General features: G+C 40.4%; 2 protein-coding genes across 6 annotated transcripts in view; both read left to right on the plus strand.

Moving 5' to 3' along the window:
* Positions 1-16,502, plus strand: part of LOC134541678 (exosome complex exonuclease RRP44) — a 79,399-nt gene that overhangs the window by 24,305 nt on the left and 38,592 nt on the right. For all 5 annotated transcript variants that reach the window (XM_063385290.1, XM_063385291.1, XM_063385294.1 and 2 more), the window contains 4 exons: positions 1,386-1,523; positions 4,477-4,623; positions 6,586-6,702; positions 8,007-8,127. In XM_063385290.1, the coding sequence (XP_063241360.1) occupies positions 1,386-1,523; positions 4,477-4,623; positions 6,586-6,702; positions 8,007-8,127 (523 nt within the window). The remainder of the gene's footprint in view (positions 1-1,385; positions 1,524-4,476; positions 4,624-6,585; positions 6,703-8,006; positions 8,128-16,502) is intronic.
* On the plus strand, positions 8,183-10,919 carry LOC134541679 (uncharacterized). Its single transcript, XM_063385296.1, has 2 exons — positions 8,183-9,144; positions 9,284-10,919. The coding sequence occupies exons 1-2, from the start codon at positions 8,769-8,771 to the stop codon at positions 10,705-10,707; spliced, it is 1,800 nt and encodes a 599-aa protein (XP_063241366.1). The 5' UTR covers positions 8,183-8,768; the 3' UTR covers positions 10,708-10,919.

Below are 16,502 nucleotides of genomic sequence, written 5' to 3' on the forward strand. Positions count from 1 at the left end.
TTTAATTGATATTGAATTCTTTTTTGTAATATCAATATGTTAGTAGAATATAAAAAAGAACACTATCTGATAGTTAGGGGTTGAGAAAATTTGCATGTAGTTTTTCCAAAATTTTATATTATTATTTTATAAACTGACATCTAATATTTCGAAAGTAGCATTCTAAATGCAACTTAATTAAAACTTAATATTTACATTGTAAATGATTTTGAATTCAATTTTCATGTATACAAATACGTACAACCCTCTGATTCATTGGCCCGAATTCTCTATTGCGACCATTCCGTTTATAAGTCTGTTTTTCCGGAAATTGTGAGGGGTCGCATCAGCGGGATTCTACTGTATATATTTTTTGTGTGTGATGTGCTTTTCTTTGTTTTGAAATATCAAAACATATATAAGTCTCCGCATATTGTTGTGTTCACAACTAGTTTAAGGTTGCTTATTTTAAAACATTTAGTAGGTGCTTTTAATATTTTTAATATTTTTATTTGTGTATTACAGCAAAACTCGCCAAGACATTCCCACATAGGTAGTATGTTTTTCCCGTTTATAACGTTTAAATAATTATTCCCTTGGTCACATTCATACATTGCTATGTTAATTTTTCCTGTTAAAAACGTTAGCATGTATAGATGCTTCCCGCATATGACACTCATCATTTCTGGGAAAAAATAATGTAATAAAGTTTATCTTTACACTCTTAAAATATATTTATTTGTTAAAATTTTAAACAATTGTTTCAAAACAGTAACAAACATGACCGTCAAAACATTTTCCACGCTTGCATTCGTTTCAACTTTGTGAGACTGTTCCATCTGTACACCATTTCTCTCGTTCGAGGTATAAAGTCTGATGAATACGCAACAAGCCACTAGCCTTCGTTGACCTGTCTGCACAGCACGTGATGCAACTGGTACAGCAATTTAAGGAACTAATCACAGAATCATGGTTTGTTGAGCCCTGTGGTAAAATTTTGATGCTGTCGATGTAATGATGAACATTTTAGTTTACTCATCTTGCTCTGTTTTCTGTTTTTGGCAGGACTTATACTTAGGGACCTGAAAAAATTGTGATCGCGATAAATTAGAAAAACAACGCAAATTGTGATGTTTTGAACCCAAAATGCAATTTCCAATTTTTTCTGTCTTTTTCGTGAATTTCCACACAAATAAACAAATGTTATGTTTCCTACCTCTTCCCCCCAACACCGAGATCCATCACCGTGTGGTCAGCTGCCAGGCGGAGAGCTGGAAGAGCTGTGTCTGTCTCTAAACTGTGTTACTTATGCCTGTTTTTGGTTGGGCATTTACACATTTTACCGTAATTTGTAACTAGGTATTTGGTTTATTGTTTTTTGTAGTGGCTTTTTGTGTTGATTCCAGAGCTCACGCCACATATTTGTACCGGCTGAGCGGAAGATACCGAAGATACGACTGGAAACCAGGCAGGCAGATACTCTTGCAAACCAGCGAATAATTGCTGCCATTGACTCGTGGCCACGTACTTCCAGGTATCCAATGGTAAAGACACAATTAGCATTGGTTGTCTTTTATTTGATTTTGTGTCCGTAGGTGGAGTTTGTAAACTTTTGTTTTGCGTGATAGCTGACTTATAGTATTGACTTATTGAGCCTTTAAATAGAGGTTATTTAGGTCTAGACAGTTGAAAGTTTCTTTACTTGCAAGTTGTCTGAATAATTTTTCGGTAGATATTCTTGAAGGCACTTTTCATTGTTTCTAGTCCTCAAGGTCCCTGGGAATAGGGTCATGATAGAAGGGATGTCGTAATAAACATTTTGGACCAGCCCACGATGATTGGCCATCTTAGGTGGGTGGCTTGAATTTTGGGTGACCAGTTGCACCTTCCACCTTCACGTCTCCGGAAGAACTACTCAGTTTTTTTAGCAGATGTAGCTTCCTTGATCTTCCGACGGCTCTCTTCAGTTACCGCTGCTACTCACCGTTCAGTGGCCTGATTGAGTTGAGCTAGCTGTTGCACCGTCAGTTCCTCATGTTCTGCTAGATGTTGCTCTGAACACTGCACTTTCACTTTCTAACTGAATACTGGTTTCATCCATCTTCTTCTTTAATTCTTCTTGAGCAGCCACGAGTTCATTAAGCATTAATTCCTGACCCCTCTTCATCTCCTCTTGGTTCTTCATGTCTTCGATCTCGGTCTTTATGGCATTCTTCATTTATGCATCTCTTTTTGGCTATTATCAATTTTATCTGTCATCTCTTTTGGCTATTATCAATTTTATTCTTCATCTCTTTCTGGCGATTCATCATTTCCTCTTGGTCCCTCTTCATTTCACTCATATCATTTTCAACGTGGGTAGGAAAGCCATTATATTCTTAGCTCGTCGGCAGTCATCTTTCTTATCTACACACACTACCAGTCCATCACTATCACTACTGTCCTATGATCTACAGTGTATTTTGACCTACTAGCTAACCTAAACTTCTACAGAAAACTAACACTAGCTTTACTACACTACACTCAAACTTACTACAGTCCCTAACACTAATTTTAATACCAAAAATTTCAGTACTAATTATGTATTTTTTTCTAATTCTCTATTAACTATTCGTAAATTATTTAACTAGGGCTATCCCACTTCTGACACCAAAATGTTACATTATGTGGGGAGAGCTACTGGGTTCGTAATGGATAGCCCACTTAAGTTTTATTGCAGTTTTTTAGTTTACTAATATGTACATTACAAATAAAATTGTACCCAAAAATGTCGGATCATCAATCACTGTCGCTTAAAAATGTTAATTTGCAAGTTATTTAATGTCTGTCAAGTTCCACAGTTCGCACTCCTCACTGGAGCTAGGCTCAACGGTGGTTCGCTCCTTACCTCGCGCCTGTCCACACACAGTCTCGCGCCACTCAGTCGCACTCTCTCGATCCCGTCACTCTGCGTTGCGCCACTCTTGAGGGTTATCACCCTATTCGACGATGTCACATTTCCCTTCACTCGCGGAACTCTCCGAACGCTCGGAACTCCCGCTGAGGCTGGCGTCTTTGCTTATATCCCCATGGTGTCCTTCTCGAAGGGACGAGAGTGGCTGTGACAAGTCGCGTCATCCTGGGCCGACCTGACGCCCGAAACATCCAGAAAGGCAACGCTTATTAACGTTACCCATCTTGGCGGCCTCTGTGAGCCCAAAATTCCCAGGCTGCTAAAGGTGGCAATAGCCTGAAGTGGAACGATGCGGGGGGAGTGTAAGGAGTGGGTAGTGAGCACCCTTGTAATCTGGCCAGGCACACATGGCATGGGTTATGCTAATGAACGGCGCGTGACGTCAGCAGCTCCGAACCTGGCGTGCTTTATGGTCCTGTCTGCATTTGTAACTATACTAATAACTGCTCATATTTTGTATAGGCGTACACATTTGAGATATTTCTCATGTAAAATAAACTAAAGTTGGCAGTTTCACAAGTGATCATAAAACTGCTTTTGGGTTACTGCCCAAAATCTTCAACACCTTACAACCAAATGATCGTGATGTTATTGGGGCCTAAAATGTCTGTCCGATATTAAGTCTACAAAATTTTGCAATTCAATGGTTCAAGTTATCCGTGTTTGTTAATAATAATGAATAAATGCACAAATGGTAAGGTATTTAAAAAATGTGCAATTAAAATCTAGGGCTCGTCACTAGGCTAGGAAAACAGTTATTTGTTCAACTTCTTGCTTATCTTTCAAACGTACCTAAACATTGCATTTAAAGTTACTAGGCATCAAAAATTTTAGGTGGTAAAAATGTCTATTAATTTTCGCCATGAACTGACATATGCCAAAAAAATTGATCTGGTACGTTGCCCTAACTGCCGATGCTCTCGTAGGAGCCAGCCACAGTGTCGGTTGTTGGATGTGCCGTTGTCAAGTCTGTTACGCCTTCACGCAGTGCTGTGCGGCCGTAACGACCGCGCTCGGCGCCTCGGGGACATACACTCGTCGGTCGCAATACCGTCTCCGGGCCCGCGTGGGCCGATTCACCCACAAAGCCTCTTCCGCAGCGCCCCACGTGCCAGGGGCGAGAAACAACACCACGACCTCTAGTATCGTGCTTATACTGTCTTAAGAGTTTATCTTTAATATTTAGTAATAAATGTATTCTGGTTACAAATAAAAATATAAGCAATTTAATTACGTAATGTATATAAAAGTAATAGCAAAACTAATTACAGAGCAAAACCAAGATTTTAAAGAATTACACAAATCAACTGCCTAAACAATAATCAGGGCTTCCAACCTTTGCAAAAAGTTACTGAACTAAAAGCAAACAATTTACTTATTTTTTTAACAAATATCACTTTTAAATTTGTTATCAATGAAATAACTAAGACCGTAAAATTTTTTTGGGGTTGTAAAAATAATTATGTGAGTTAAGTTTTACTCATCCTAGTGCATTAAGCACTCCCGCGGAGGAGGCAGTGAGCAGTGAGCAGTGCTGGTCGCAGGGCCACTTCGTGCGGGCGCTGGGGCCCGTGGGCGACAAGGACACGGAGAACGAGGTGCTGCTGCTGGAGCACGACGTCCCCCACAGCTGCTTCTCGGAGGCCGTGCTCGCCTGTCTGCCGGCCCTGCCGTGGCTCATCACCGAGCAGGTACGAGCGTGCTTGCTGTCTCGTTTCACCTGATAACGTCTTATGCACGGAAAATTGTCACATTCCGCCTGAGCCGAGTGTGTGAGAAAATCTCCTATAATATCAAACAGGTCAAGGTGGGCTTTTTTAACTAATTGTTCATGATTATATTTAAACTAATAGTTTAAATTGAATTTGCAAAAAAACTGTAAATAATATTTGAAAATTAAAAAAGTATTCAAATTTTTCATCAACGTTTTCTCATGACGTTATCTCTTAAAATTATCGTCCGTAAACCGACTTTACAGACAACCCCCCTTTTTTTAATTTTAAATCATATAAAATTATCCACTTATTTTTTAAGATTGTTAAAGATGAAGAACAAGCAACCCATTATTAGCAGTATTTTTTTTATAATGGTTTTCAATTTACTTTGCTATGGGATTTTCTTCATGTCCATACTCTTATAGTTAATTATTCCTTTTTGATGTATATCTGCATAAAAACACATTCATGGGTAAATTGCAGATTTATAAAGCTTTGCAGGTAGCAATAGTGTCATTAAGTGTTTCTCTTAGCAAGGTTTCTCCTTGGTGGGCTAGATAAATTAAAATAGCATTTTCACAATAATGAGAAGAAGAGTTGAGTTCCAATCTGCGTGCGTGGGGCGGTCCTGATTCTTAAAGGACCCCACACATCGCCACAGCTTAGATCTTGGTGACTTAGCTGTGCTGTATTCTGCCAGGGCGTCTGTCATGTTTGATCACAGACATAGGGTGTAACGCTGGATAGATACATTCTCCAGCGTCTGGTGTTAATGTCTTCTTGTGGGAGGAGAATTTGCGTAAATGCAGAGGTTGCTCTGTCTTCGCTGCTCCTGTCCGCTGTCTTCGTGAGTTCCACCTATAACTCATATTCCTGAGCCTCCCGGAGGAATTGCAGACATCGAGTTCCTGGTTCCTGCTAGTCATCTGTAGTTGCCGCGATATTCCCAGAGGTCCGCAGATTATCAGCTTCCGTATCTACGATATTTCTGAGCAGCCGAAATGCAGGTTTTGTTTATATTCTAGTGCTGTGTCATATTGTCAGACTATCATTCTGTTGTGTATATTATTAAATTTTGCCATAAAACTATTCACAGTTGACAACATTCAATAGTAAAATTTTTTAATGAATACCTACAGTAGAACCCCAATTTTACATATAATCACGGTTCCACGGATTGCATTCATAAAATCGCTACCTTTGAAAATTGGAGTTGGCCCATTTTGGGCTTCCTCCTGCTCCCCAAGAATTTTTTTTTACCTTTGAAACAAATATATGTGTTATTATTTTTGAGTATTTGATCTTAATAAATAAAATACCATTAACTGATAAAAACTACTAATGCAATGGAAAAAAAAATAAAAGCTCCGGCCGCACTGTGTGACCAGCGCTGGCCCTCCTCACTTGCCCGTCGTGGTGCAGACGGTCGTCCGCCCGCCTAGCTACCCGCCCCGCTACCCGCATGAACATTAATATATTGCTTATGTTCTGTGGGTGAAGCAGCACTTTCGTAACATTTAATTTGCCTGTCAGGTTATTTACGGTAACTATGGTGCATCTGCAGTAATGTTAGTTTCTTTTTTAGTAACTATTGTGTTTGTGTTGTAACTCTAATGCTTCATCGGTGTTCATTCTTCATCACTCGTTCATTTTTCTTCACTATAACCTAAAAGTGAGCGTAACATGTGTGACTCATTTGCGGGTAAACATGGTTAATCACTCACAAAGACAGAAGTGGCATCATGAAAGCTCTTCTTGTACTGTATCAGGTAATGTCAAACTGACAGTGCATTTCAAAACGCTCGTAACTTCGGATCTCTCGCAATAACCCGTGGTTCTATCAGCGGGTTTCCACGGGAGTTTGCGACCATGTGTGCAGTGTGAGCGGGAAGTGTGACGGTGTTTGAGCGCAGTGGGACCGTGCCGTGCCGTGCGCAGGACGAGCGCAGAAGAGAGGACCTGCGGCACCTGGACATCTGCTCCGTGGACCCTCCCGGCTGCACGGACATAGATGACGCCCTGCACTGCCGGGAGCTGGAGAACGGCAACTACGAGGTGCGTGTCGCCTCTTGTTGCACTTGCTGCCGTGAGGTACCCTCCGCTGGGCTCCTGTCCCAACACTGGCTCATCCCGGCCCCTACGCCTTTCCACCTTCTTCACAGGCTTGCAGTCTGCCGCAACGCATGCGCGGGCCAACACAGTCACATTGTATGAAAAAACACTAGCGCTCTAAAAGTTCACTTTATCATAGCTCACATGTAGTATGTGTACTGAGAGTTGTTCATTTAAGAGAGTTCTTCATTAATTTATTAGAGTCTATATAGTTTTTGATTAATTTGATTGTGCGTAGTTTATTGTTAGGTTCTGTAGTCTCTGAACAAGAGACCATGGTGGTTAACCTTCTGTAAAATTGAAAACCTGGAATTACCAGTGAACTTTTAGTGCTGGGTAATCCGTGAAAAACCTACCCTCTTTCATCGCATAATAGTCGCACTCGCATAATAGTGCACCCATATTTTAGGGTGTCAAAATTTAAATAAAAAAAAAGCTCTCGCATAAACGTTGCATGATGTTTTTGGTCCCGCTATTAGATTCCGAGCGCTTTGTGTGGGTATTTTTTCCGTATAAAACAATATATTTTAAAGTATAAATCTAATATTTATTCAGACATTACCTCTTGACTTATTTAATTAAAGGAAATACAAAGTTGTCTGATGTGCATATTTCCTTTTAAAGACTTTTTAAACGTTTAAAACTTCATCTGTTCGTCTGTGTCGCCACGGTGTACTGCTTACAAAAATGTAGCCAGCGCTCGTTGCAATCATTAATGTTTGGTTATGTTGCTTTCCGTATAGAGCGCGCGCACGTAGCCGAATATCGATATCTCGCCGATGCATGCAACGCGCGCTCTCTGTCGAGTGCCGAGTTAACTACATCTGATGGCCCGCACTCTTTCGTGGTGTGTACACGGCGATAGTTACGCGTTCGTTCGGCTTGCATTTGGATCTCAGATTTGGTTTTTCTATTTAAAGTTGAAAGGTTTTTTTTGCATGACTTATTAATTTAAATTGTTTGGCGTGCTCTTTTATACTTCACTTTTTAAATTAACGTACTTCTAAGAATACAGTTTAAAAACTTAATCCAAAATCAAAAGTACTTTTCGGCCCTCAGCGAACTCTTAAATGCTTTTCGTAAACAGACCCCGCTCGGATGTCTGGAGTGGTTTTGAAATGGTGTTGTTTTCCCTGAAGCTGTGCACACGGCATGTGAGCCCTCGAGAGCTAAGGAACACCGACACCTCACGAGCCCACCGTCGGGCCGGCAGGCAGCGGCCATCGCACGGCTCTGTGGTGTTGCAGGTTGGCGTGCACATCGCGGACGTGACTCACTTCATCCGGCCGGGCACGGCCATCGACAAGGAGGCGGCTCTGCGCGGCACGACCGTGTACCTGGTGGACAAGAGGATAGACATGGTGCCTGGTGAGTGACCACCTCGGTCTCAACACCGTCACAATGAAACACAGAAGGAGTGCGTGATGAGTAGGGCCCGGAAATTTTCGCGAACCGCGAAATAACGCGAAATACCGCGAAATGCCACCAAAATTACATTATATGCGAAATTCCACAATAAACCATCTATTCGCGAAATAACCGCTAAATCATTTAAATTCACTGGTTTACATAAGCGTTCACCCTAATTTACGTATTTTGCTTTCACCCGAAACTCGCGTTACACTTATTTACAGCAATATTATATGCTCTTTATTCATAAAATCTACATTTCATAACCCCATGTGAATTAATATTGTTCTGTTTTCTATTCCACGTAACGTAACCTACGAACGAAAACCAAAACAAACACATCGACGCCTGCTAGATGCGAGTGCGAGCGTAGGCGATAAGCGCCCGAGTTCGAGATAATCGATTTAAGTGTCGATACATTCATGGCAACTGTTTTTTCTGTGCGTAAAAGTGTAGCCGGTGCAGTCTATTAACGATTCTATCCGTTTACCGCGTCAGTGGCCACGCGCATTGTGTTCATGTGTTTACTAAAGGGATGTTCACAATAAAATTATCTCGTGATTGATGAAATACGTGTTTGTTAATACTGAGTGTTGAAAATGCCGAAAGTTGTAAGTGTTTTTGATCGCGCACGTGAATTTGAGAGCGATGGATTTTACGTTTTTGACAAAGTGAACAAAACATTGATGTGTAAATTTTGTAATGTTAAAATAGAGTGGGCTCGCAAAGACACGTGTGTCAAGCATTGCCGCGATGGTACAGTGCACAGACAGAAAAAAGCAGCAGCTGAATCACAAGCCTGCACAAGCAAAAGGCAAATTTCTGTTGGTGACAGCTTTCAGGTGGCAAAAAAGACGAAAGTTGACAAAGAAATTTTTGCCTCATCTTTGACAAAAGCTTTCATGGAAGCGAACATACCATTGGAGAAACTCGGCGATCCTGCAATAAAAAACTTTGTGGAAACTTTTGTTCCTGGTAAGGATGAATATTTGTTTATTATAAATTATTTGTTACATTCCAAGACCCCATCTAATCTGTTAAAACTTGTTAAAGTTAAAATTGTTTTAAATTTTTTTCCATGTTTATACTGCTAGAGGGCACCATTTGCTTACAGGTGGAGGGCAGTTACCATGTGTAAAAACATTGCGTGAGACGTATGTGCCCAAGATCCAAGAAGCGGCTGAGGAGCAGTGGATTAAATCAATTGAGGGACAAGATATTGTTATTTTGTGTGATGAAACCACTGACAAAAAGGGACAGTGTGTTTTTGTGGTGCTTTTCAAAACATTACAAGCTTCAGACTCACAAATTCTTCTTGTTGCCGGGGTCAAAATTTTAGAGAATTCTAATGCTAGTGAGTGCTCGCGGGCAATATTAGAAGTACTGACAAAATTTAAGGTTGACCATACAAGGGTTGTTGCGGTTGTGTGTGACAGTGCACGCTACATGACAAAGTGTGTGCATTCTTTACAAGTTGTTCTTTCGTCTGAGGGTAGGGACGTCCTTCATGTTCAGTGTTGGAGTCATAAACTGAATCTCATTCAAAATATTTGGCCCCAATCTCTGCCGGAGCTTAACAATTTTGTTAGCAAAACGAAAACAGCATTTATTAACACGCGCAAAAGGAAACACAAGTACTTGTGTTTTCTCAAGCAGCGCTATCCAGAACAAGAAAAGCCTCATGTTCTGTTTCCATCACCAGTCCTTACAAGATGGGGTTCATGGTTTGAGTCGGTGGGTTATGTTAACACATACCTTGACGACTTGGTAACATACCTGAAGTCACTGGAGCTCGAGTCGTCAGAAGCTCTGATGTATTTTCAAACCTTGTCAGTGGAAGAGATTGTAATCATTCAATGTCAGGCTGAATTTCTCGTCGAACATGGGTGTGCTTTGGTTGAGCTGACAAAGCAGCTGGAGGGTTCAAGCTACCCCATGTCCCACTTGATCAGTGGAAAACTCTCAGACTTGTTGAAAAGTTTGCAGCTGGTGAATGATTTTAATTTTGGCTCAAAAACAAATGAGAGTCTAAAGTTGTTGGCAGCTGTTAAACAAGGTTTGGTTAAATCCCAGTTCCAGTCCTGTGGGTTGAGGTGTCACACAAAGTTGATGAAGTTGATTAATGAAGATCCTTCCAAAAATATCTTCCAAAACTTGGGGCAACTGTTTAATCCACGGGAAATAATGTTGAATGATGTTTGCAATGATATGGTCAGGGCAGGAAAATCATTGCCATTTGTTTCAACTGTTTCAGGAAAAGAATTTTTGGAAGGATACTCAGCCTTAAAGGAAATAGTAGTTGAGAAAGTGAAAAAGAGTGAAGGAAGTGTGGATATCATTCCAATTCTGTTGGCCTTGAAACTGGACCATTCAGCTTTTGCATGCAATGCTCTGAAAGCCATTTGGATACCAGTATCAAATGTTGACTCTGAAAGGACATTTTCAGCATATTCCGATGTGTTTTCAGACAAAAGGCGAAGTTTGAAACCTCAAAACGTTGAGCTTATGGTCTCATTGTACTTTGGAAGTAAAACATAACATGTTGAAGAAACTCGGACTAAGTTATACTTACAGTGCTGAATTGTTATTAGCATAAATTTTGCTTCTTGTCTTACATATTGAATAATTTTTGTAATTTTTAACTACTGAAACTGTTGATTTGTAATTTGTATTGTTTTGTGGAAAGCTGGAAAAAAATGTAGGCCTGTCCGATTATATTTGCATTCTATATGACATAATTTTTGTAAGTACAGCGTGTATTTTTTTTTAATTCACACTTCCGAAGTGCAGTTTTTATGACGAAATATAAAAATTTTTATGACGAAATCAAGAAATTTTTATGGCGAAATCTGCTTATTTTATTTACCGTTAAAGTAGGGCTCTAGTGATGAGTTGTAGACCCAGTCACTCCTGGTCGATCAACATCAACACCGTCACAATGAAACATAGAAGGAGTGCGTGATGAATTGTAGACTCAAGTCGTCTCTGGTTATTCCAGATGTCCTGTGCAATGCTTTAATTGTCATTGTGAGACACACCCAGGGTGCATGTTTAGTGTTTCCTACAGACTGCTCAGTCATGCTGGATTTGTTGGGCTACCCTTACGTCATATCTTAAAAAAAATAGAGAAATGTTGTTTTGTCATACAGCTCTGGTCATGCGAAACGTGTTGACCTACCCTACGCTAACACTAACACAGTTGAACATAAAAGGTCCTTTTTCTTCTTTGGTAATGCTAAGAGTCTTGGGCAATGCTTTCACATGGATAGGTTGCCTCAGTCTGCTCTGTTTCAACCAGGTATCTTGGGCTACGCTTCAACAACCAGTTAAAAATAGATCATTTTGATTGGAAGACTCAGGCTGCTTTGGTCATGCATGTCTGGGGCAAGCTTGCATTGTCACAGTGAAACATTTAAAGGAATCCTTTTGAGTCTTAGCATCAGTCTGCTTTGGATTTGCCAGATGTATAGAGTAATGTTCGTCCTGTCACAGTAAAACATAGGAAAGGTTCTTGTGCAAATATTCCATGGAACCAAGAGAAAGAACCAGATAAATCCATTTTTTTTTATTAGATACTGAATCTGTTATTCCACTACAATATTTCAGTAGAAATGCTTGTTTTTAGACAGACATACATATACCGTAATCGCTCGCGTAATGTCCGCAGTAATTTGACCACATTTTTGGCCAAAAAAATGGGGTGCGGACATCATGCGAGGAAAAACAAAAATACAAAATTTTGTGTTCTATTCAAGTCGTGCGTCTTTGTTCTAATGAGGAAGGGCGGGGTAGGCAGCGACGCGGCAGAAGGAAGAGAGAGGCAACGACTCCGCAGGGGGGAGAGAGGCAGATGCGTGGCTTAACCCTGCAGGACTCAGGTGGGGTCTGGCAGACCCCAGGCTAAATGTTTTCTGAAGCTACCACTATGTTGCGCGCGCGTCTGCCTTGTGGCTCCAGGTACCTTCAAGATTGGGAGGGTAGATAATGCTGCCACCACGATTGACAGTTTCCGTTTAGTCGTTTGCCTGTGAGGACCTACGAAAGTCGCCTGGGGTCCTACAGACCCCACCTGAGTTCTCACGGTATTTTCTCATGTCAACAAGGTAAGTAAATAAACAAATTTACCCTGCAACAGCCATGTAATTCTGTAAAATGTAAGACGTTTTTTTATGTGTGTCAAATTTTATTGTGATATTTTTTATCTTTAGATGACATGCCCATGGAAAGCTGAACAGGAGCGATTACATAAACTCCTGCGTGAAGTGGAAGAGGAATTGGAAGCAGAAGACGGATCATCAGGTAGCCCTGGAGGACAAGATAATGCGGCATTTCCTGAAGATGAGGATCAAGAAGAAGACAATGTAAGTGAAAGTGAACATGAGACTGGAACAGAAGAGGACGCTGACACGTCAGATGAGAGCTCAGAAGTGGATTCAGGTAATGCTAATAATAAGTATTACGTAGGACGAGATAAGATAACAAAATGGAGACAGAATGCATCATCAGCTACATGCCGTACTAGGAGCCATAATATAGTAAGCAAATTACCAGGAGTGCGTGGATCAGCTCGAAATGCTTTGACAGTAATGGATGCACTATTTTTGTTTTTCACATCGGACATGTTGGAGAACATTGTTGAAAACACTAACGAGCGTATACGAAAAGTAAGTGCTTCGTATTCTGATAAGCAGCGGGTAAGGGAAACTGAGATAACAGAATTACTAGCCGTCATGGGTTTACTCTATTTAGCTGGAGTTTTCAAATCTGGAAGGCAAAATCTAAGGGATTTGTGGGCGGAAGATGGCACTGGCATAGAGATTTTCAGACTTACGATGTCACTCTTTCGATTCAAGTTTCTCCTACAGTGCCTTCGGTTCGATGATGCAGGTACACGTGAAGAAAGGGCAAAAACTGATAAGATTGCAGCTATTAGAGACTTCTTTGAAGCGTTTGTAAAAAACTGCATAAATAATTACTCGCTTGGTGCTTATGTGACAATCGACGAAAAACTGGAAGCATTCAGGGGACGTGCTAGTTTTAGACAATACATTCCAAGTAAACCGTCTAAATATGGCATCAAAATATATGCCCTTGTAGATGCAAGGATGTATTACACAAATAACCTAGAAATTTATGTGGGAAATCAACCAGAAGGCCCATACAAGTTGAGTAACTCACCTCATGATGTTGTTATTAGAATGGTAGCCCCAATTTCCGGGTCAGGACGAAATGCAACAACAGACAATTGGTTTACTAGCTATCCTCTAGCAATAAGTTTGCTGCAGGATCATAAACTTACACTCCTAGGAACGATACGCAAGAACAAGAGGGAAATACCTCCTGAATTTTCAGAAACAAAAGGAAAACCCATTGGTTCGAGTCTTTTTGGTTTCTGCAAAGATGTCACCTTAGTATCTCATGTTCCTAAGAAAGGAAAAGTTGTAATTTTATTATCTACAATGCATCACGATGCAAAAATTGATGAGAGCACTGGCCAGAAAAAAAAACCAGAAATAATAACTGACTACAATCTCACAAAGGGAGGAGTAGACATGGTAGATCAACTATCATCTCTATATGATGTGTCTCGCAACAGCAGGCGGTGGCCACTGACAGTATTTTTTGCTCTAATGAATGTTGCTGGAATAAATTCCCAAATCATTTTTCAGAGCAATTCAAAGAGCGAGATGAACAGGAGAACTTATTTGAAAACACTAGGACTTGAACTCGTCAAGAAATGCAGTACCGAAAGACACCAAGTCCCTTGTCTTAGAAGAGAGCTGCAGGCAAAATTAAAACCTGTAAAACATGATGATAAGGATACTCAGCCTCCTACAAAACTATCTAGACGCTCACGGTGCACTGTGTGTCCACGGTCAAAAGACAGGAAGACAAACGTGCAGTGTGTGCACTGCAAAAGTCACATTTGTACTGACCACATTGTTCCATTTTGCAGGAATTGTGCACCTGAAACTACAGAGGACAGCAACTGAATCCAGAGATTTAAATATCAGAAATGACAGTCTACAATAATGTTTATTAATTTATTTTATTTAATACAGCTTGCTTATCGTTTTGAATATTTTTTGTCAAAGTATTGTGAAATGATATGATTTTCATTCATAAAAATAGTGTTTTGTATTGATTTATGTTAAATTCTGTGTATTAACATTAAATCTTAATATTTTGCTATAAAAGTGATTACCGAACGTCAGATAACAAATATTAATGGTCGGTTTTAAATTATGTCATTTCATAAAATATATATACAAAAATGTTTTTGGGGTCTCTCAGACCCCACCTGAGTCTTGGCGTAAAACCTTGGCACCTGAGTCCTGCAGGGTTAACCTCCCTCCTGCCAGCTAGCCAGCCAACCAGACAAAGGAGTGTTAGAATCCTTGACCCACTTCCCTTCCTCCTTCACTTCCCCTCTTCTTCGCCGACAACACTCCACATCAACACAGCGGCAGCGCGCTAGACCAGCTTTCTTTATCTTTATGTCGTTTGAGATAGGACTAACTGCTTACGTCTGGCATGCCTCACGACGGTCCTACTGAGAACGGACACTTACAAAATCACCTCCCACCGCTCACAATACATGGCTTGTTGTTTGATGCATGCCAAGCTGCCCTGCCCTCAGATAAACCCATAAAAACACGTTTTTAAATTTTTCTCAAAATGTTTACAAAACAAGGAGGGGGGCTTTTACGTGGGCGGGGGCTTTTACGCGGGCGGGGCCTTTGACCGTGCTTTGTTCAGTTCAACGAATTTCCCCACCCTTTCAGGACAGGAGAGAAAGGACAGCTCAAGGTCACGGCTTTGTTTACAGAGCCGTCAACTTTCCATTCGTACTGCGTCCTTTAGGGGTGGCCAAAGTTGTGTTGCCCGCCGTAGACAACTGGTGCGGACATTATGCGAATTTTTAATTTTTTCTTTTAAGGATATATAAATAAAGGGTGCGGACATTATGCGAGGGCGGACATTACGCGAGTGAATACGGTAATTTTTGAGTCAATGTTCTTTCTTCACTCAGCTCTTAAATGCCTTGATCCATTGTCCGTTGTCCGCTTCTGGCACTGAAACTAGGAGCTCGGCTGTTTTAGCATATTCAGATTGAACCCGAAGCCAGCGGCCGGACGGGAGACTCCGCTTCCCTTACACCAACAAAATACGTGTGTGTGAAACAAACTAATCTGTTATTAAGTGTGATGTGTTGTACAAACATTGTCTTCATGTCAACTTACTACAGTAAATCAATTAAAGATCCTTATTACGTGAAATGGCTTGTTGAAAAGAAGTGAAACGTATGCGGGTCGTACAGTTCCAGAGAACAAGAGAACTTAGGGCTGGCTTGGCTTCCTCCAGCCGTACGAGCAGCGGGGGGATCATCAGGGAGGGGAGGGCTGGAGGGAGAGAGATAGACGTCTGTGCTCAAAGACAAGACATTCAGCCAATGCGGCTTTGAATGTGTGTTTAAAGTTGCTCTCTAAATCTTATGATTGTAAGGCATTTGAAGATGACATTCCTTTGATTTTAAGTGTAAAACCAGCTCTTGTCATGATGCTCATGTACCTATGCTAAATTAAAAAATCAGGGTTTTCATAAGATATTTTATCATAAGATTCTTCAGCTCTTACAAAATGCCTTACATTTTGGAATAGAAATGAAATTTATTTTGTAGTCCTTGTTTAAAGTGTGTCACACCAAAGATTTGGCTAGCTCACAATAAATCTGGATCGCACATTCATGAACTCTTGAAAAATTAGTTGGGTGCTGAAAAAAATATATCAAGTTCCAGTATAAATGTTACTTTGACGATTGGTTACTGAAATAAAGTCTCTCTGATAAAAACTGATATTAACTTATTTTTAATAACACTTGAATAAAAATCAGTTATCCTGACCACCATCCTGCGACCACGATAAACAGATACAATTGCACATCACATCTTCACTGATTCCATAACACAAATTTAATGTTCAAAGGTACCGAAAACTGAATACAGTGAAACCTCGTTAATAAAATACCGGTTATTTCAAAGTTCGCGTTTCTTCGAACACTTTTAATTCCCCTTCAGACTGGGATAGCATATTTAATGTCAATCAATACGGTTAATACGAAATATTCGTTATTATGTATTACGAAGTAACCTCACGTCCGCTCACGTAGTGTACTATTGTTTTATTATCGGATAAACCGAATGAAATTTTAGAACAAGAATCGCACACTTTAATCACGTGCACGCAGCTTCACTATAATTCTGTTAACGGCAAATAATTTGTACGGTAAATGGTCTACAGTCAAACCTCTATCTATCGAACTCGCATGTATCG

This window comes from Bacillus rossius (assembly GCF_032445375.1).
Source record: "Bacillus rossius redtenbacheri isolate Brsri chromosome 4 unlocalized genomic scaffold, Brsri_v3 Brsri_v3_scf4_1, whole genome shotgun sequence".
NCBI lineage: Eukaryota > Metazoa > Arthropoda > Insecta > Phasmatodea > Bacillidae > Bacillus > Bacillus rossius.